Source organism: Bufo bufo, chromosome 2, assembly GCF_905171765.1.
Source record: "Bufo bufo chromosome 2, aBufBuf1.1, whole genome shotgun sequence".
In the NCBI taxonomy this organism is placed as follows: Eukaryota; Metazoa; Chordata; class Amphibia; order Anura; family Bufonidae; genus Bufo; species Bufo bufo.
This window is the reverse complement of record NC_053390.1, coordinates 3,272,817-3,294,310: the sequence shown is the minus strand read 5'-3', so window position 1 is coordinate 3,294,310 and position 21,494 is coordinate 3,272,817. Positions and strand designations below refer to the sequence as shown.

General features: G+C 51.5%; 1 protein-coding gene across 1 annotated transcript; it reads left to right on the top strand.

Annotated features, from left to right (window-relative positions):
* The first annotated feature begins 399 nt into the window (after window positions 1-399).
* LOC120992318 (tyrosinase-like) lies at window positions 400-19,540 on the top strand. The gene is made up of 4 exons (XM_040421230.1): window positions 400-1,203; window positions 1,708-1,918; window positions 15,409-15,550; window positions 19,357-19,540. The coding sequence occupies exons 1-4, from the start codon at window positions 400-402 to the stop codon at window positions 19,538-19,540; spliced, it is 1,341 nt and encodes a 446-aa protein (XP_040277164.1).
* Window positions 19,541-21,494: the final 1,954 nt, after the last annotated feature.

The window sequence follows — 21,494 nt, the reverse complement described above, 5'->3', positions numbered from 1 at the left end:
GTTTTCTACTTTCACCACATGCTATGACGCGATACATGCAGTCTCGTTATGGAGAATAGATTTCTTTACATGTCACACACAGCACGAGGTAACGTGTAGTGAGGACACAACGTCTATCATCACTATGGTCTGTATGGTCATTATGTTCACTACCATTTCTATCACTTATATTCACATTATGGTCTCCACAATCACTATGGTCTGTATGGTCATTATGGCCACGGTGGTCTGTAGTAGTGCCCATGTTGGCCTGGGGTCGATGCTACTGTTTTCTATGGGTTATCAGGTCATTCATATCATTGATAACAGTATTTTCTTGTCCTTCTTGTCTAGATTTTCACCATTCTTGGATCCTTACTTCCAGATGGCCACACTGGATCTATTCGATATGTTATTTCCATGTTTATTGCCTTGCTAGCCTTGGTTCTTAGTTTCTTTGCTGTGGATGGCCAGTTCCCCAGGGCCTGCACCACTGACTGGGCATTAGAATGTAGAATATGCTGCCCTCCATGGAATGGAAGCCCCTGTGGTGAACATGCTGGACGTGGAGAATGCCCCATTAAACACGTTTCCATATACAGCCAAGTCTCAGAGATCCCTCATGGGGGTTATCAATGCCGCGATGACCGCATGAATTGGCCTACAGGTTATTATCAGTATTTTTGTAGATGCAAAGGAAATTATACGGGTTTCAACTGTGGGGAATGCAAATATGGACATTATGGAGAGAAATGTGATCAGAAGAAGATACTGGTTAGGAAAGAGATGCGGAATCTCAATGTACCTGAAAGGGAAAGGTTCCTCAGGTATCTCACTCTGTCCAAATCTACCACCAGCAAAGACTTTGTCATCCTGGTGACCGGTGACAGGTACAACCCTGAAACATTTCAGTTTCGGGATGCCTCCATTTATGACTTGTACGTCTGGATCCACCACTACTCCATGAAGCCCATTGTTCTGAACTGCACAGATATGTTTGACCGTAACTTTGCCCACCAGGGACCTGCCTTTCCCACCTGGCACCGTTTGCTGCTCCTCTTTTTGGAGAGACAGATCCAGCTCTTGACCGGAGATGAAGACTTTGCTTTTCCGTATTATGACTGGAGTCAGGATGGCAACTGCTCAGTCTGCACCGATGAGCTTTTGGGAAGAAATGATCTTGAAGGAAATATTCTGAATAATTCCTGCTTTTCCGCCTGGGGGGTAAGTGTCACATGCATAATGGTCTGAGTAATTCATAAGGGAGGGAAACTGATGATGACACTTTTCCCAGAGTTTTCTGTGTGATCAGTATACAAAAACAAGAGGCAACCACACAAGTAAGAACATTTGTGTGAGAGATGAAGCTCCAACTATCAGCGAAGGAGGAAAGATTACAAAACGATTGTCCATAAAACCACCACCTGGCATCTCGAGCTCTCAATACAAGTAGAAGGAGACAGTAGAAAGACTCGATGGACAGTTACTAGATATTTAGCAGTGGAGGGAGGTGAAGATCTCTTACAGTACATACAGAACCTACAGTATGGGTCACCCCTGGCTGAGGCACTTCTTCAACCACACGGTCAGGCACACTATTACAGGGTATCTAGAGTTTACTTTGGGGAGGTTGGGTCCAGTAAAAGAGGATCATGTGTAACGTTTTTATGAGGGTAAAATGTTGAAGGCTACACCATTTTCAGTTGGGTCTTGTCGCTTGTTTTTTAGATGATGTGTGCTAACAGTAAGTACCCACGTAACTACTGCCAGTCATCTGCCAGCAATGCCTACAGAGACATTCTGCACCGGAGCCCAGGCATGAAGGAGAACACCAGCCTGCCAACACACCAAGATGTGCAGAATGCTCTGAAATGGAAGTACTATGACACCTACCCATACGACAGGACGGCACAATACAGCTTCCGCAATGCTGTTGAAGGTGAGCTTGATTCCCAGGTTGGATGAGGTGTTGTGAAGAAGAGTATGGGGTATGTCACAAAAAGTGAGATAGTAGAGGACCCCACCTCTGGGTCCTTCACATATAGGTAGGATGAGGTGTCCTCTGAGCTTACCTGTGGGAATAAACTGATGGCTGGCAGATAAATTAAAATATTATACAAGCTCTGCGCCATTACTGCTCCATACCATCCCAGAGCGGAGCACATTCCAGACCTTGCCCGTTACTCCTCCTCCAATCCGTCATGTGTCAGGAGTAATACCAGTTGACTATGTGTCATCTTCTGTATGAAGGATATTTCAGCAGTTTTCCCCTCGACAGGCTTCAGCTCTGATTAGCAGTTTTTCCAGTCTCTGGGTCCTGACTGTCACCAATTACTGGGCACTGTGCCTGATACCATAAAGCAGAAGGTCTCCACAGAGGCTAAATCCCATCTCCAGTCCCAGCACACCAGTCTGCACCTTCCACAGGAAGCCAATCTTATTGAATGGTCTGTCATTGTGGCTGAAGAGGAAACCTAGGTCCACCAGGCCCACCACTGATTCTTGAGCCACAGGTTTAGTATGGATCAGAGGACATACAGAATCGGCGATCTCCACACATATGACACATGACAATGGCTGTACGGCAGTTTCCTGGCATACAAAACTCATATTTGTGCTCAAGATGTTTTTTGCTTTCTTCGTCACTTTTCAAAAGTGGTAAGAAAATGTGCAGGGTTTAGTGGTAGGGAGCGTGGTCTGCAGCCAAGATGGCTGAGATCTGAATGACGCTCATATGCTGGGTCTGGGGGCTGGAGTTATGGATGCAGCCGAGCAGGGGTTTAGTGGTAGGGAGCATGGTCTGCAGCCAAGATGGCTGAGATCTGAATGACGCTCATATGCCGGGTCTGGGGGCTGGAGTTATGGATGCAGCCGAGCAGGGGGTTGGGGGGTGCGCTGTTTCTTAGCTCTTGCATGTCTCGCTGTGAAGCTCTGTTTCCATCGCTCCCTTTCACTTTTGTGGGCGTACCAGAGCTCATCCAGCTGTTTCCATAACTTCGCTCATGACCGGCTGCAGCCATATTGGAAATGGGAATAACCCTTTAAGAGGCGCATCTTACTCCAGTACATTTTAGGTTAAAGGGGTTTCCAGGCTGACGACATTGATGAGATATCCTCAGGATATGTCATCAATATCAGATCGGTGGGAGTCCAACCCCCAGCATCCTCACCAATCAGTTTTTACCTGCAGGCCCCAGCACTGAGATTACCACTGAGAATGGGGCAGGAAGAGCACAGCGCCGTTCACAGTGTAGTGGCCATTGTGGGTTACTGCACCTCAGCTCTCGTTCACTTCAGTAGCAGCTGAACTGCAATGGACACTGCACTTTGACCAGACAGGCGCCTCCAGCTCCTGCAGGTAACAGTTGATCGGTGGGGATGCTGGGTGTTGGAGTCCAATCTGAAATTGATGACCAATCCTCAGAATAGCTCAGTAATATTGTCAGCCGGAATACCCCTTTAGGTTCGGCGTATGAGAGAACGGTGAGACCCCGTGTTCTCTGCTCGAGCTGCGGTCCAGTGAAGGATTCATGTGGTAAGAACTGGAGAAGATTATGGATGAAATACCAACACAAGAGTGCCAGGGGGCAAGACGCCACTCTACCCGAAGCCGCAGAAGAGTCAGATTAAAAAATGTGACTGAACTGCCTGAAAAGGGGCGTTTTTGGGGGGCACGTAAAATTGTGGATGTTGGATATTAGTCTGATTGCCGAAATAGTGCATTCCAGAAAACTGGGGCAGCACAAGAAAGGTCTTGGAGAGCAGAGCCTGAGAGGGTCGGAGCCGGCTTTACATCAGAAGCAGAACATAGTGCAAGGGAAGGGTGGTGGACAGGATGCGGGCACGGGTGCAGTGACTGGCACAGGGTACAGACATCACTGCAGTTAGTGGCACAGGGTACAGACATCACTGCAGTTAGTGGCACAGGGTACAGACATCACTGCAGTTAGTGGCACAGGGTACAGACATTGGTGCAGTGACTGGCACAGGGCAAAGACATTGGTGCAGTGATTGGCACAGGGTACAGACATCACTGCAGTTAGTGGCACAGGGTACAGACATCACTGCAGTTAGTGGCACAGGGTACAGACATCACTGCAGTTAGTGGCACAGGGTACAGACATCACTGCAGTTAGTTGCACAGGGTACAGACATCACTGCAGTTAGTGGCACAGGGTACAGACATTGGTGCAGTGACTGGCACAGGGTACAGACATCACTGCAGTTAGTGGCACAGGGTACAGACATTGGTGCAGTTAGTGGCACAGGGCAAAGACATTGGTGCAGTGACTGGCACAGGGTACAGACATTGTGTAGTGATTGGCACAGGGTGGAGGCATTGGTGTAGTAACTAGCACATGGTGGAGATGTGAGCATGTGACTGGCACAGGAATGAGACATAGATGGAGGACTGATAAATCAGCCTGGCATTAGCAGTGTCAGATTCAGAAGGTCACCATTGCTTTTATCCATCTAGAGACCATTAGACATGCTGGCGAGGGGCGGTCTCTGAAGAAGTGCGGAAATCAAGTTGTGCCCGCACTCTCATCCTACGTCTGCACTCCAGTCCTGTGTCCGCACTCTCATCCTACGGCTGCACTCCAGTCCTGTGCCCGCACTCCCATCCTGTGCCCGCACTCCCATCCTGTGCCCGCGCTCCCATCCTGTGCCCGCGCTTCCATCCTGTGTCCGCGCTCCCATCCTGTGCCCGCGCTCCCATCCTGTGCCCGCGCTCCCATCCTGTGCCCGCACTCCCGTCCTGTGTCCGCACTCCCGTCCTGTGTCCGCACTCCCGTCCCGTGTCCGCACTCCCATCCTGTGCCCGCACTCCCATCCTGTGCCCGCACTCCCATCCTGTGTCCGCACTCCCATCCTGTGTCCGCACTCCCATCCTGTGCCCGCACTCTCATCCTGTGCCCGCACTCCCATCCTGTGTCCGCACTCCCATCCTGTGCCCGCACTCCCATCCTGTGTCCGCACTCCCATCCTGTGCCCGCACTCCCATCCTGTGTCCGCACTTCCATCCTGTGCCCGCACTCTCATCCTACGGCTGCACTCCAGTCCTGTGCCCGCACTCCCATCCTGTGTCCGCACTCCCGTCCTGTGCCCGCACTCCCATCCTGTGTCCGCACTCCCGTCCTGTGCCCGCACTCCCATCCTGTGTCCGCACTCCCATCCTGTGCCCGCACTCCCATCCTGTGTCCGCACTCCCATCCTGTGTCCGCACTTCCATCCTGTGTCCGCACTCCCATCCTGTGTCCGCACTCCCATCCTGTGTCCGCACTCCCATCCTGTGTCCGCACTCCCATCCTGTGTCCGCACTCCCGTCCTGTGTCCGCACTCCCGTCCTGTGCCCGCACTCCCATCCTGTGCCCGCACTCCCATCCTGTGTCCGCACTCCCATCCTGTGTCCGCACTTCCATCCTGTGTCCGCACTCCCATCCTGTGTCCGCACTCCCATCCTGTGTCCGCACTCCCATCCTGTGTCCGCACTCCCATCCTGTGTCCGCACTCCCATCCTGTGCCCGCACTCCCATCCTGTGCCCGCACTCCCATCCTGTGCCCGCACTCCCATCCTGTGTCCGCACTCCCATCCTGTGTCCGCACTCCCGTCCTGTGTCCGCACTCCCATCCTGTGTCCGCACTCCCATCCTGTGTCCGCACTCCCATCCTGTGCCCGCACTCTCATCCTGTGCCCGCACTCTCATCCTGTGCCCGCACTCCCATCCTGTGTCCGCACTCCCATCCTGTGCCCGCACTCCCATCCTGTGCCCGCACTCCCATCCTGTGCCCGCACTCCCATCCTGTGTCCGCACTCCCATCCTGTGTCCGCACTCCCGTCCTGTGTCCGCACTCCCGTCCTGTGTCCGCACTCCCATCCTGTGTCCGCACTCCCATCCTGTGTCCGCACTCCCATCCTGTGCCCGCACTCTCATCCTGTGCCCGCACTCCCATCCTGTGTCCGCACTCCCATCCTGTGCCCGCACTCCCATCCTGTGCCCGCACTCCCATCCTGTGTCCGCACTCCCATCCTGTGTCCGCACTTCCATCCTGTGCCCGCACTCTCATCCTACGGCTGCACTCCAGTCCTGTGCCCGCACTCCCATCCTGTGTCCGCACTCCCATCCTGTGTCCGCACTCCCATCCTGTGTCCGCACTCCCATCCTGTGCCCGCACTCTCATCCTGTGCCCGCACTCCCATCCTGTGCCCGCACTCCCATCCTGTGCCCGCACTCCCATCCTGTGTCCGCACTCCCATCCTGTGCCCGCACTCCCATCCTGTGCCCGCACTCCCATCCTGTGTCCGCACTTCCATCCTGTGCACGCACTCTCATCCTACGGCTGCACTCCAGTCCTGTGCCCGCACTCCCATCCTGTGCCCGCACTCCCATCCTGTGTCCGCACTCCCATCCTGTGCCCGCACTCCCATCCTGTGCCCGCACTCCCATCCTGTGTCCGCACTTCCATCCTGTGCACGCACTCTCATCCTACGGCTGCACTCCAGTCCTGTGCCCGCACTCCCATCCTGTGTCCGCACTCTCATCCTACGGCTGCACTCCCGTTCTGTGCCCGCACTCCCATCCTGTGTCCGCACTCCCATCCTGTGCCCGCACTCTCATCCTACGGCTGCACTCCCATCCTGTGCCCGCACTCTCATCCTACGGCTGCACTCCCATCCTGTGCCCGCACTCTCATCCTACGGCTGCACTCCCATCCTGTGCCCGCACTCTCATCCTGTGCCCGCACTCCCATCCTGTGTCCGCACTCCCATCCTGTGCCCGCACTCCCATCCTGTGCCCGCACTCCCATCCTGTGCCCGCACTCCCATCCTGTGTCCGCACTCCCATCCTGTGTCCGCACTCTCATCCTGTGCCCGCACTCCCATCCTGTGCCCGCACTCCCATCCTGTGTCCGCACTCCCATCCTGTGCCCGCACTCCCATCCTGTGTCCGCACTCCCATCCTGTGCCCGCACTCCCATCCTGTGTCCGCACTCTCATCCTGTGCCCGCACTCCCATCCTGTGTCCGCACTCCCATCCTGTGTCCGCACTCCCATCCTGTGCCCGCACTCTCATCCTGTGCCCGCACTCCCATCCTGTGTCCGCACTCCCATCCTGTGCCCGCACTCCCATCCTGTGTCCGCACTCCCATCCTGTGCCCGCACTCCCATCCTGTGTCCGCACTTCCATCCTGTGCCCGCACTCTCATCCTACGGCTGCACTCCAGTCCTGTGCCCGCACTCCCATCCTGTGTCCGCACTCTCATCCTACGGCTGCACTCCCATCCTGTGTCCGCACTCCCATCCTGTGCCCGCACTCCCATCCTGTGTCCGCACTCCCATCCTGTGCCCGCACTCCCATCCTGTGTCCGCACTCCCATCCTGTGTCCGCACTCCCATCCTGTGTCCGCACTCTCATCCTGTGCCCGCACTCCCATCCTGTGTCCGCACTCCCATCCTGTGTCCGCACTCCCATCCTGTGCCCGCACTCTCATCCTGTGCCCGCACTCCCATCCTGTGTCCGCACTCCCATCCTGTGCCCGCACTCCCATCCTGTGTCCGCACTCCCATCCTGTGCCCGCACTCCCATCCTGTGTCCGCACTTCCATCCTGTGCCCGCACTCTCATCCTACGGCTGCACTCCAGTCCTGTGCCCGCACTCCCATCCTGTGTCCGCACTCTCATCCTACGGCTGCACTCCCGTTCTGTGCCCGCACTCCCATCCTGTGTCCGCACTCCCATCCTGTGCCCGCACTCCCATCCTACGGCTGCACTCCCATCCTGTGTCCGCACTCCCATCCTGTACCCGCACTCCCATCCTGTGCCCGCACTCTCATCCTACGGCTGCACTCCCATCCTGTGCCCGCACTCCCATCCTGTGTCCGCACTCCCATCCTGTGTCCGCACTCCCATCCTGTGTCCGCACTCCCATCCTGTGTCCGCACTCCCATCCTGTGTCCGCACTCCCATCCTGTGCCCGCACTCCCATCCTGTGCCCGCACTCCCATCCTGTGCCCGCACTCCCATCCTGTGTCCGCACTCCCATCCTGTGCCCGCACTCCCATCCTGTTTCCGCACTTCCATCCTGTGCCCGCACTCTCATCCTACGGCTGCACTCCAGTCCTGTGCCCGCACTCCCATCCTGTGTCCGCACTCCCATCCTGTGCCCGCACTCTCATCCTACGGCTGCACTCCCGTTCTGTGCCCGCACTCCCATCCTGTGTCCGCACTCCCATCCTGTGCCCGCACTCTCATCCTACGGCTGCACTCCCATCCTGTGCCCGCACTCTCATCCTACGGCTGCACTCCCATCCTGTGCCCGCACTCCCATCCTGTGTCCGCACTCCCATCCTGTGTCCGCACTCCCATCCTGTGTCCGCACTCCCATCCTGTGTCCGCACTCCCATCCTGTGCCCGCACTCCCATCCTGTGCCCGCACTCCCATCCTACGGCTGCACTCCAGTCCTGTGTCCGCACTCCAGTCCTGTGTCCGCACTCCCATCCTGTGCCCGCACTCCCATCCTGTGCCCGCACTCCCATCCTGTGCCCGCACTCCCATCCTGTGCCCGCACTCCCATCCTGTGTCCGCACTCCCATCCTGTGCCCGCACTCCCATCCTGTGCCCGCACTCCCATCCTACGGCTGCACTCCAGTCCTGTGTCCGCACTCCCATCCTGTGCCCGCACTCCCATCCTACGGCTGCACTCCAGTCCTGTGTCCGCACTCCCATCCTGTGCCCGCACTCCCATCCTGTGTCCGCACTCCCATCCTGTGCCCGCACTCCCATCCTACGGCTGCACTCCCATCCTGTGTCCGCACTCCCATCCTGTGTCCGCACTCCCATCCTGTGCCCGCACTCCCATCCTGTGTCCGCACTCCCATCCTGTGTCCGCACTCCCATCCTGTGCCCGCACTCCCATCCTGTGCCCGCACTCCCATCCTGTGTCCGCACTCCCATCCTGTGCCCGCACTCCCATCCTGTGCCCGCACTCCCATCCTACGGCTGCACTCCAGTCCTGTGTCCGCACTCCCATCCTGTGCCCGCACTCCCATCCTGTGCCCGCGCTCCTATCCTGTGCCCGCGCTCCTATCCTGTGCCCGCGCTCCCATCCTGTGCCCGCGCTCCCATCCTGTGCCCGCGCTCCCACCCTGTGTCCGCACTCCCATCCTACGGCTGCACTCCAGTCCTGTGTCCGCACTCCCATCCTGTGTCCGCACTCCCATCCTGTGCCCGCACTCCCATCCTGTGTCCGCACTCCCATCCTGTGCCCGCACTCCCGCACTCCCATCCTGTGCCCGCACTCCCGCACTCCCATCCTGTGTCCGCACTCCCGCACTCCCATCCTGTGTCCGCACTCCCGCACTCCCATCCTGTGTCCGCACTCCCATCCTGTGTCTGCACTCCCATCCTGTGCCCGCACTCCCGCACTCCCATCCTGTGCCCGCATCTTTGTCCAGGTCCTCCATAATGTGCATTTCTAATCTTTATGCAACTATTATGTTCATGTAATATGCCTGGACGTGCCCATGCCAGCCAGAGCACCCTAAGCTCTGCTGGCCATGGAGGCCAAAGCTTGAAGCCTCAGGAGCCAGGAGGAAAGTTCCCTGGCATAACCTAGAGTCAGACTACAGAGAGAAAGTGCAGCATCAAGAAGAAAACAAAGATACTATTTAAGCTTGTCAGTACAGCAGGGTCAAAGAGAAAGAGAGCAGAGTTGAGTTTGCCTGCCAGTTATATGCTAAAGCCTGCTGGATCCAAGACAAAGGCTGCAAGCCGAGGTACTAATCTCATAGCTCCTGAGGCTTCTCTGCTTTAGCCTCCCTGGCCAGCAGAGCCCCTGCGCACCCTTCCCCTTGCAGGGGTAAACTACACTAACTCTAACTGGACCCGACCCCACCCTTGCTGCAGGAAGTAGGTCACTTCCCCACAGAGGCGGGTTAGAATGGAATGGAAAGCTCCATTCTACCTACATACAGCTCTGCTGTGTTTGCTGCCACCTGCTGGTGAACCAGGCATATTACATGATCATAACAGTTGCATACAGATTAGGAATTCACAGTGTATAGGACATGGACAGAAATACATAATATGACGTTTTGTTAGCCCAATAAAGACAGTAGCAGGTAACACCACTCTGGGGTGTTACACCTGCACCCAACCTCCGATCCTGCACCTACATTCCTATACACTCCAATCAAGGCGGGTGACATAGATGTGTGTGGATGGCCAAGGGCAGAGTTGGGTTTTTTGTATGGTCAACCTGTAATGGACATGATTTCCTACACTGATGTTCTGCATACCTAGAGCAACCCAAACAAAACTTGTAAGGAACGTGCCACGATTTGCTGCCATCTATGTCAGGAGGTTTGGGGAGTAGATGGCGCTGCTTTGTCTTTTAATGATTTGTGAGTTTGAAAGTTTTACGTTTTTGTGACCATAAATCGGGGGAGAGAGGAGTAAATAAAGTGAGTAGAGCCAGAAGAAAACCAGATGAAGTGTATCATTGTGTAGGGGAATCTGGAGGGTGTGGAAGGCATAGAAAGGAATAAGATCAGATCAAGTGTATTGAGACTGAGTATTACACAAGAAGGCAGGGACCATGGGGGGGGGGGGATAGACAATGGCCACGCAAAAGGAGAATGGGTGGAAGTGTCTGAGCATGTGGACCTTAAAGAGTTTGTCCAGTTTTTGTTTTTCCCCCTTTTTAAACTTCATGGGCAGCGCAGTGGCTCAGTGGTTAGCAGTGGCTCAGTGGTTAGCGGTGGCTCAGTGGTTAGCGGTGGCTCAGTGGTTAGCGGTGGCTCAGTGGTTAGCAGTGGCTCAGTGGTTAGCAGTGGCTCAGTGATTAGCAGTGGCTCAGTGGTTAGCAGTGGCTCAGTGGTTAGCGGTGGCTCAGTGGTTAGTGGTGGCTCAGTGGTTAGCACTGGTGCCTTGCAGCGCTGGGTCCTGGGTTTGAATACGACCAAGGACAACATCTTCAGGGATTGTGTATGTTCTCCCCGTGTTTGTGTGGGTTTCCTCCGATTTCTTCCCTCACTCCAAAGACATACTGATAGGGATCTTAGATGTGAGCTCCTTTGGGGAGTGCACAGCACTGCAGAATATGGCAGCGCTTTATCAGGGAGGAAGAGAAATAAATAGAAATCACCAGTCTACTTCCTCACTCCCTGCTCCTCATCAGTCCAGCTCCCTCACTCCTTAGTTCCCTTCACTGGTCTACCGATCCTTTCATGCAAACTTCAGGATGGACGTGGTCACATCAGTTACTGCAGCAGTGTAACTAAAGGGGTGGTCACATCTGGGCCACATGCAGCATGGATACATATCACCACTGAGGCCAGTCATTGGCTGCAGCAGCACACCAGTCACATGCAGCTTGGATACATATCACCACTGAGGCCAGTCATTGGCTGCAGCAGCACACCAGTCACATGCAGCTTGGATACATATCACCACTGAGGCCAGTCATTGGCTGCAGCAGCACACCAGTCACATGCAGCTTGGATATATATCACCACTGAGGCCAGTCATTGGCTGCAGCAGCACACCAGTGAAGGGAGTGGCGGGGAGCAGTTGAGTATGCTTTTCGCTATGTACAGCAGACTGAAATTTAAAAAAGTTTTTTTTAAAAAAAGGACAATCCCTTTAAAGGAAGAGGGTGTGGGAAAGGATGGTAAAGAGGAATGTGAGTGATAGTTCCTGGAGAAAATGAGTGAGGGTAAAGGGAAATGTAATTGAGAGCACAGGGGGAATGTGAGTGATGGCACCCGAGGAATATGAGTGAGAGCACAGGGGGAATGTGAGTGAGAGAACAGGGGGAATGTGAGTGAGAGCACAGGGGGAATGTGAGTGAGAGCACAGGGGGAATGTGAGTGAGAGCACAGGGGGAATGTGAGTGAGAGCACAGGGGGAATGTGAGTGAGAGCACAGGGGGAATGTGAGTGAGAGAACAGGGGGAATGTGAGTGAGAGCACAGGGGGAATGTGAGTGAGAGAACAGGGGGAATGTGAGTGAGAGCACAGAGGGAATACGAGTGAGAGCACAGGGGGAATACGAGTGAGAGCACAGGGGGAATACGAGTGAGAGCACAGGGGGAATGTGAGTGAGAGCACAGGGGGAATGTGAGTTAGAGCACAGGGGGAATGTGAGTGAGAGCGCAGGGGGAATGTGAGTGAGAGCGCAGGGGGAATGTGAGTTAGAGCACAGGGGGAATGTGAGTGAGAGCACAGGGGGAATGTGAGTGAGAGCACAGGGGGAATGTGAGTGAGAGCACAGGGGGAATGTGAGTGAGAGCACAGGGGGAATGTGAGTGAGAGCACAGGGAGAATGTGAGTGAGAGCACAGGGAGAATGTGAGTGAGAGCACAGGGGGAATGTGAGTGAGAGGGCAGGGGGAATGTGAGTGAGAGCACAGGGGGAATGTGAGTGAGAGCACAGGGGGAATGTGAGTGAGAGCACAGGGGGAATGTGAGTGAGAGCACAGGGGGAATGTGAGTGAGAGCACAGGGGGAATGTGAGTGAGAGCACAGGGGGAATGTGAGTGAGAGCACGGGGAATGTGAGTGAGAGAGCAGGGGGAATGTGAGTGAGAGAGCAGGGGGAATGTGAGTGAGAGCACAGGGGGAATGTCAGTGAGAGCACAGGGGGAATGTGAGTGAGAGCACAGGGGGAATGTGAGTGAGAGCACAGGGGGAATGTGAGTGAGAGCACAGGGGAATGTGAGTGAGAGCACAAGGGGAATGTGAGTGAGAGTGCAGGGGGAATGTGAGTGAGAGAGCAGGGGGAATGTGAGTGAGAGCACAGGGGGAATGTGAGTGAGAGCGCAGGGAGAATGTGAGTGAGAGCGCAGGGGGAATGTGAGTGAGAGCGCAGGGGGAATGTGAGTGAGAGCACAGAGGGAAAAGGAGTGAGAGCACAGAGGGAATACGAGAGAGAGCACAGAGGGAATACGATTGAGAGCACAGAGGGAATACGAGAGAGAGCACAGAGGGAATACGAGTGAGAGAACAGGGGGAATGTGAGTGAGAGGACAGGGGGAATGTGAGTGAGATCACAGGGGGAATGTGAGTGAGAGCATAGGGGGAATACGAGTGAGAGCACAGAGGGAATACGAGAGAGAGCACAGAGGGAATACGAGTGAGAGCACAGGGGGAATGTGAGTGAGAGCACAGAGGGAAAATGAGTGAGAGCACAGAGGGAAAATGAGTGAGAGCACAGAGGGAATGTGAGTGAGAGCACAGGGGGAATGTCAGTGAGAGCACAGAGGGAATACGAGAGAGAGCACAGGGGGAATGTGAGATACCATCTAGTTTTCTACGTGCGTTTACTTATCTGGAATCCTGTAAGTATACCCTATTCACATGGGGCGTTAGGTGCCTGAACTCGCTACACCATAGTGCGTTTTTCTTCACATTACAGGTTTCCATACCAGTGTTGGATTATGAGGTTGGCATGTGATCCCATTATTTGAAGACTAAAAAAGGGAACTTTCATTTACAGAAAAGATTTCTCTCCTGCAGCGCAATCCTTTTACACATTTATTCATATAGTGGACTTCCCCCACATCGTCTTTTGGATTTGCAGCGCCTGAGAGAACAAGTATTTTTAACAGAAACTATATTTATTTTATTTCGGAATGTGAGTGAGATCACAGAGGGAAAATGAGTGAGAGTACACGGGGAATGTGAATGAGAGCACAGGGGGAATGTAAGTGAGAGCACAGAGGGAATGTGAGTGAGAGCACAGGGGGAATGTGAGTGAGAGCACAGGGGGAATGTGAGTGAGAGCACAGGGGGAATGTGAGTGAGAGCACAGGGGGAATGTGAGTGAGAGCACAGGGGGAATGTGAATGAGAGCACAGGGGGAATGTGAATGAGAGCACAGGGGGAATGTGAGTGAGATCACAGAGGGAATACGAGTGAGAGCACAGGGGGAATGTGAGTGAGAGCACAGGGGGAATACGAGTGAGAGCACAGAGGGAATGTAAGTGAGAGCACAGAGGGAATGTGAGTGAGAGCACAGGGGGAATGTGAGTGAGAGCACAGAGGGAATACGAGTGAGAGCACAGGGGGAATGTGAGTGAGATCACAGAGTGAAAATGAGTGAGAGTACAGGGGGAATGTGAATGAGAGCACAGGGGGAATGTGAGTGAGAGCACAGAGGGAATACGAGTGAGAGCACAGGGGGAATGTGAGTGAGAGCACAGAGGGAATGTAAGTGAGAGCACAGGGGGAATGTGAGTGAGAGCACAGGGGGAATGTGAGTGAGAGCACAGGGGGAATGTGAGTGAGAGCACAGGGGGAATGTGAGTGAGAGTACAGGGGGAATGTGAGTGAGAGAACAGGGGGAATGTGAGTGAGAGTACAGGGGGAATGTGAGTGAGAGAACAGGGGGAATGTGAATGAGAGCACAGGGGGAATGTGAGTGAGATCACAGAGGGAATACGAGTGAGAGCACAGGGGGAATGTGAGTGAGAGCACAGGGGGAATACGAGTGAGAGCACAGAGGGAATGTAAGTGAGAGCACAGAGGGAATGTGAGTGAGAGCACAGGGGGAATGTGAGTGAGAGCACAGAGGGAATACGAGTGAGAGCACAGGGGGAATGTGAGTGAGATCACAGAGTGAAAATGAGTGAGAGTACAGGGGGAATGTGAATGAGAGCACAGGGGGAATGTGAGTGAGAGCACAGAGGGAATACGAGTGAGAGCACAGGGGGAATGTGAGTGAGATCACAGAGTGAAAATGAGTGAGAGTACAGGGGGAATGTGAATGAGAGCACAGGGGGAATGTGAGTGAGAGCACAGAGGGAATACGAGTGAGAGCACAGGGGGAATGTGAGTGAGAGCACAGAGGGAATGTAAGTGAGAGCACAGGGGGAATGTGAGTGAGAGCACAGGGGGAATGTGAGTGAGAGCACAGGGGGAATGTGAGTGAGAGCACAGGGGGAATGTGAGTGAGAGTACAGGGGGAATGTGAGTGAGAGAACAGGGGGAATGTGAGTGAGAGTACAGGGGGAATGTGAGTGAGAGAACAGGGGGAATGTGAGAGAGAGAACAGGGGGAATGTGAGAGAGAGCACAGGGGGAATGTGAGAGAGGTTAACAGAGAATTTGGTTGAGAGTATCTGGGGGAATATGGTCAAGAGCACCAGGGGACTGTGAGTATACTGGGAGAATTTAATTGAGGGTGCCTGGGGAATGTGAATGAGGGCTCTGGAGGAATGTGAGAGAGGGTACCGGGTACCGGGGGGATTTGTGTTAGGGTGTGAGAGAAGACCACTATAACTCAAAGCAGTAGGGAAGAGGTGACAGACGAGTGACTTCTACCATCAGGATCAGAGCATTGGACAGAATCACTGCAGTCAGCAGATATGAGATTATAAGAGACACAAGATGTCTGACTACAACCCCTTTCATCAGTCCTCCCTTTTCAGGCTTCCTGAACCCATCAGATGGGAAGATGTATGGATCCTATATACACAACAGAGTCCACAACTACATGGGAGGAACAATGGGAGACATCTCCATATCTGCCAACGACCCCATGTTCATCGTGCACCATAACTTTGTTGACCTGTAAGTATCTGCAGCTATTGGTTCTCACGTCTCTAGTTCTCCATTTCCTTCTCTGTCTCTTCTTTCTTTTCATATCGCTCTCTCGCTGTTTCCCTCGTTATCTCTTTTTGTCTTTCTCTCTCACTTCTTTGAATTTCTTTCTTTCTCTCTCTATTGTTTTCTCGTTTTATCTCTTTCTTTTTGTCTTGTTCCCTCTCATATATCTATATCTGCAATGCCTTCAGAAAGTCCTCAGACCCTTTCACTTTTCTCACTTTTTGCTATGTCATGGTTTGTGGTAAAATCAAAAACAATAAAAAGTTTTCTCCATCAGTCTGCACTCAACACCCCATAATGAGAATGGGAAAACAGAATATTAGACATTTTTGCAAGTTCATTAAAAAGGAAAAACTAAAAGTTGGCCTAGACAAAAGTCTTCAGCCCCTTTCCCCAAGACATAAGTGTAACACCCCAGAGCGGTGTTACCACTTCTGCACCTTGCTACTGTCTTTATTGGGCTAACCTCATGTTATCTTATGCATTTATTTTCAGGTCCTATACACTGTGCATTTCTAATGTTATGTAACTGTTCATGTAATGTGCCTGGTTCACCAGCAGGTGGCATCAAACACGGCAGAGCTGTACTTAGAATGGAACCTTCCATTCCATTCTGGAGAGAGGTGGGCGAGTCCTACTTCCTGCAGAAAGTGTGGGGCAGGAGTTCTAGACAGTCTAGATTACCTCCAGCTAGGGGAAAGCTGTGCAGGGGCACGTCTCAGCTGGACATGCCCACTTCAGCCAGAGCACCCTAAGCTCTGCTGGCCATGGAGGCCAAAGCTTAAAGCCTCAGGAGCCAGGGGAAAGTTCCCTGGCAAAACCTAGAGTCAGACTACAAAGTGAAGTGCAGCATACAGAAGAAGCGGAATTATACAGCCAGCCTGTCAGTGCAGCAGAGTCAGAGAGAAACAGATATAGCAGAGTGGAGTTTGCCTGCCAGTTTCATGCTAAAGCCTGCTGGAACCAAGACAAAGCCTGTAAACCGTTTTGGAGAATGTTTATGCAAAGTAAAGCTGCCATTGAACGTCATCTCAAGGTCTGGAGTCCGGTTATTTTTTTATCCCTCAATTATTCCCCCTATTGATTGCTTCGGAGCCAAAGCCTGGGGTCCATTGGTATCCAGGTAGGAGAACCGTGACACACATAAAAGAGACATTTTAGGCCACACTATACCACTCGGCATTCCTACACCTGGGTCATGTTATATAGAGGGCCCTAGGGGGAGGTGCCTATTGCATAAGTCTTCAGACTAAGGATGAGGGAATCAATTCACAAAAATGTGTCTGACAAATGAACCTGAAGCTTTTCAAGTTCTCTTCAGCTGAATCCAGTAAAACCACAGGCAGCACCATTTTACTGCACATGCCGGTGGGAAAATACATAAGAAAAGAAGGATAGTCACATGACCCAGAGAAGAAGTGGGGGGGGGGGGAGCTTGCTCTGATTGGCTCCCAGTCTGACAGAGAGCATGGATGACCCAATCAGTGGGGCAGCAGGCAAGGAGTCTGAGCTGTTGATGATGGTGTTTGGGTCTATGCAGAGTCTGCCACAGTATACAGAGACACAAGCATCTTCTATTGCAACAGGGACAGTAAAGGGAAAAGAATAGAAAGAAATAATTGTGTAGAATACTAGGGACTTTCATCAGGGAAAGCTTTGTGAGGGACTGAGAGGCTGGGCCAAAGTGCTTAATAATTCTCCAGAATCTTATTCTAGCCGTTCTGCATTACAAAATCAGCCACCTGCAAGATTTTTTTCTTTTCATTTGACCAGATAGATAGCTGTTGGATTTTTCCTAAAACCTCAAGTTTCTACATAGCCTTATTGACAGCACAGCACCCCAATAGCATTCTGCTGCGGAGCATTTGCACATTTTTTTCAAACATGCTTTTTAAATGTGTTGCATTAAAGCAAAAGTATTTTACAGCAATAACACCATTTTTATACCAGTGAAATTAAATGCAAACTTGAAAAGAAAGTTCATTCAAGCCTCCGGATAAAACAATGGAATCCTTTATTGAGAAATAGTCATAAAATCCAGGTATGCCAAACACATAGTGCACAGAAAAGCACACCTCCTGTGACGCGTTTCGGATGTATATAACACCCTTAGTCATAGCAATGAAATTAAATGCAAACTGCACTGTAGACAGAAATGCTCCTGCTTTTCCTGCATTATTATATTGGTGATGGTGGGGGGAATAATTGCATAACAAGTTTGCAACATATGTTTTAACTGTAAAGAACGGTCTGTAGTAGGCAGAAATCTTACCGGCACCAATACCACAAAATTCTCAAAGCAATTTTGCTATAACTGTTCCATAATTTGTGTGACTGTGTACCAAACCCAGTAATATCCAAGTTAAAAACAGCACTACCGTTAGGTCCTAGTCGGACAGTCCATGGGGTGGCGGTGCCAGCACTGTCAGGCCCTAGCCCAACGGGGCCCTGGTAGTCAGGAAATGTGGACAGAATACTGCAGCACTCGATGTCTTCAATGTAAATTCAGGGTTTATTCTCCAACAGTGCAACGTTTCGACTACAATGAGTCTTTTTCAAGCAGAATATTTCTCTCCACGTTTCCTGTGTACCAAACCTATGACTTTTCATTTAGGAAAATCATACGTTTTCATTAGGCCTCATACTAAAATGTCTGGAATATGGAAGAGTTCAAACCAAAAGACCCAGGCCTCATACCTCCCACCAATCTTGGATCAAGCAGGACAGTAACTGATTTTGGTGGCTGAAGTATGCCCCGTTCTCAAGTGACTCTGTGTCCTTAGAACACAGAGACAGTGGATTGCAATGGTGAGACATTCTACTCCCAGCAGGCAGGATGCGGTCACACATCGTACTGCTGGACAGTGTAGGAGGAGCACAGAGTCTGATTTCAATGGCAGACCATGATCGTACCAACCACTCCTCTTTAATCGCAGACCATGATCCTACCAACTACTCCTCTCAAATCACAGACCATAATCCTATCAACCACTTCTCTCCAATCACAGACCACGATCATACCATCCACTCCTCTCCAATCACATACCATGATTTTACCAACCACTGCTCTGCAATTGCAGACCATGATCCTACCAACCACTCCTCTACAATCGTAGACCATGAGCCTACCAACTACTCCTCTTCAATCACAGACCATGATCCTACCAACCACTCCTCTTCAATTGCAGACCATGATCCTACCAACCACTCCTCTACAATTGCAGACCATGAGCCTAACAACTACTCCTCTTCAATCACAGACCATGATCCTACCAACTACTCCTCTTCAATCACAGACCATGATCCTACCAACTACTCCTCTTCAATCACAGACCATGATCCTACCAAATACCTATTTTCCAATCACACCATGATTATACCTATTGTATGAGTGTTAGCTCTTTAAACACACCTTAGTGGTGGGAGAGTTGAGATATTACTGGGGAATATTAATAATTTAGATAGATCAGTCATTTTTCTATTGGCCGCCAGGCCACACCCACACATAACGTGAACTACAACGAGGGGGGATCGTGACAGTGTACATGTAGCAAATGTTAAATTTTGTAAACTTGGCAACAGAGATGGAAAAAGGCAAAATGTTTATGTAAATGTAATATTTGTGTGCTCCAGAAAACTGGTCTATGCCTTGCTTCAGTCCACAATTCTCATGTAGCTGATGACTTTTCTTCTTGAGTGGACTGATGTTCATTGATTGTGGTTGGTTTCTGAAGATCTTTCCGATCACTCATTTCTTCTCCATTCTGCAGTGTGCTGGAGTCATGGATCATACAACACAAGGGAAGTCCTAAAGACTTTCCAGAAAACTCCCACCCGGGGCAGCAACCTCTGGACTACGTTGTTCCATTTTATCCTTACCTTCAAAACAAAGACCTTCTACAGACGTCCTTAGTATTTGGGTACACATTCGATAAGTCTCCAAGATATGAATAACCAGACGTAACAATCTGGAGATCGACCAAAGAGAATGGAGGCCAGAATGTGGAAGGGCAGACTTCTCCTACATCATGACTCCTCTTTACATGTAACTTATATTCACCTCTGTTTCTCCTGAAATTATAATTTAATAAATGAGCATTCACAATGAAGCAATTCTCCCCGAGTCCACCTATGTATCGGGAGGAGCGTCTTTGGGGTTTTCTATGATCCGAGAAGGAGGAGGCCCGATCATTGATTATAATCATCCAGGAATTCCCACCACAACTCCTGTCCACACTAGGCACCTATAGGTATATGATCCATACACACATAGAGGACTATCGATATCATGTCTGCCGCTGCAATAGGGCCAAGTGAAAGAAGAGTCCAGCTCATGTATGACTCTTGCCCCTGCTCCAGGCAGTGAGGGCCCACCTGGTCTCTTCTTCTCCATAGACTGTGAAAAATAGAAGAGTAGACTAGTGTTGGGCGCGAATATTCGAATAGCGAATATTAATCGCAAATATCGGCACTTCGAGAATTCGCAAATATTTAGAATACAGTGATATATATTCGTAATTTCGAATATTCTAGATTTTTTTTTCACCAGTAACCTCCCTTCTTGCTTGTGGGCCAATGAGAAGGCTGCAATGTCTTTTTCTGAGCTTAGCAACATCCCTAGCAACCAATAGGAAAGCTACCCCTCCCCCTTGCTATATAAGAACCTCCCCAGCAGCCATTTTCTGCAGTTTATTGCAGTTCTGAGAGAGCAGTGACATTGCTGAGCTCTCTGCTCTCCTGTGTTATTACATTAGTTAGTTAGTATATATATAATCCAGATAGTCAGTGCAGGTTATATCCTCATATAGTGGAGCTGATAGGTTCTGCTCTCCATACATAGTGCTGCGATGTCACAAGTTCACGACAATACTTAGTGCACCAATCACTAATAACTAGTCAGACCTGTTAAAATGGGAAGTTGCACGTATTGCGCCAAAATATTCGCATCATTAGTGCCGATTTCGTAATCGCAAATATATTGGAGCTCTCTATCTGCATATAAAGCTATTGTAATGTTCTGCCGCCCCGACCATTGTCTCCAGTCTCAGGAAACTTCTAGCAGCTTGAAAAATGTAGCTATAGTGACCCACGCCTGTATTTCGCATGCATTATGCGTCAAGGCGATCTCTGGAAGACTAAATACTGCCTGTTATGCGCCATAATGGCTGCCGGCGGACGGGCTCATATGGTTTTGTACAATATGCATTTGCCAAGCGTCTCACTTTATAAATAAGCGCAGCATTAGCTCTGTAATGTGTTTTGTGACCACGGCATTATTGTACTGTATCTGGTCTGCAGGGCGCTGCTGCATTGTCTTTTTTTCTCTAGGTTTTTAGCCATGGCAGCATGCACCTGCGCATTGGGAGGTGCTGACTGACCCCCTTTTCTTTGCAGAATTACTTTTTTCACAAGTCCGGCGAGGCACAGGTAAGCCCTTACCTGAGACTGTGCGCGAGCCGGTCTGAAAACAAATGCGGTCACTGGGAGCAGGCAGTTCAGAGAACAGCCCGATGAAGGCCCTCGGTGGCTGTTCTCGGAACTGCCTGCTCTCGCTGACCGCCCTTGTTTTCAGACCGGCTCGCGCACAGGCACAGGTAAGGGCTTACCTGTGCCTCGCCGGACTTGTGAAAAAAGATGGCAGCCCGCATATGTTCGCGGGCGAACAATGCGAACTGGCCATCACTGGTGGTCATCCCTAATACATTGCCCTAAACCCAGATAGAGCTCTGAGCAGTAGTCGGTATCAGTACTCCAATCATTTACTCTACTACACCTATAGATGGGGAAAGAACAGACATATCATTGGGAAGTGTGGGGGTTGGGAAATCTTTACAGAGTTCTCCATTCTCAGGACGTGTCTGGTGGAGGAATTACTCATATAAACCCTGTAGGTAAGTGACAGCAGGCA

What these genes read in the sequence shown, in the direction of transcription:
- LOC120992318 (XM_040421230.1), top strand. Translation starts at nt 400, where the DNA reads ATGTTTATTGCCTTGCTAGCCTTGGTTCTTAGTTTCTTTGCTGTGGAT. An exon ending in CCTGCTTTTCCGCCTGGGGG is followed by an intron (nt 1,204 to 1,707) that starts GTAAGTGTCACA and finishes CTTGTTTTTTAG; the next exon opens with ATGATGTGTGCTAACAGTAA. An exon ending in CACCATAACTTTGTTGACCT is followed by an intron (nt 15,551 to 19,356) that starts GTAAGTATCTGC and finishes TCCATTCTGCAG; the next exon opens with TGTGCTGGAGTCATGGATCA.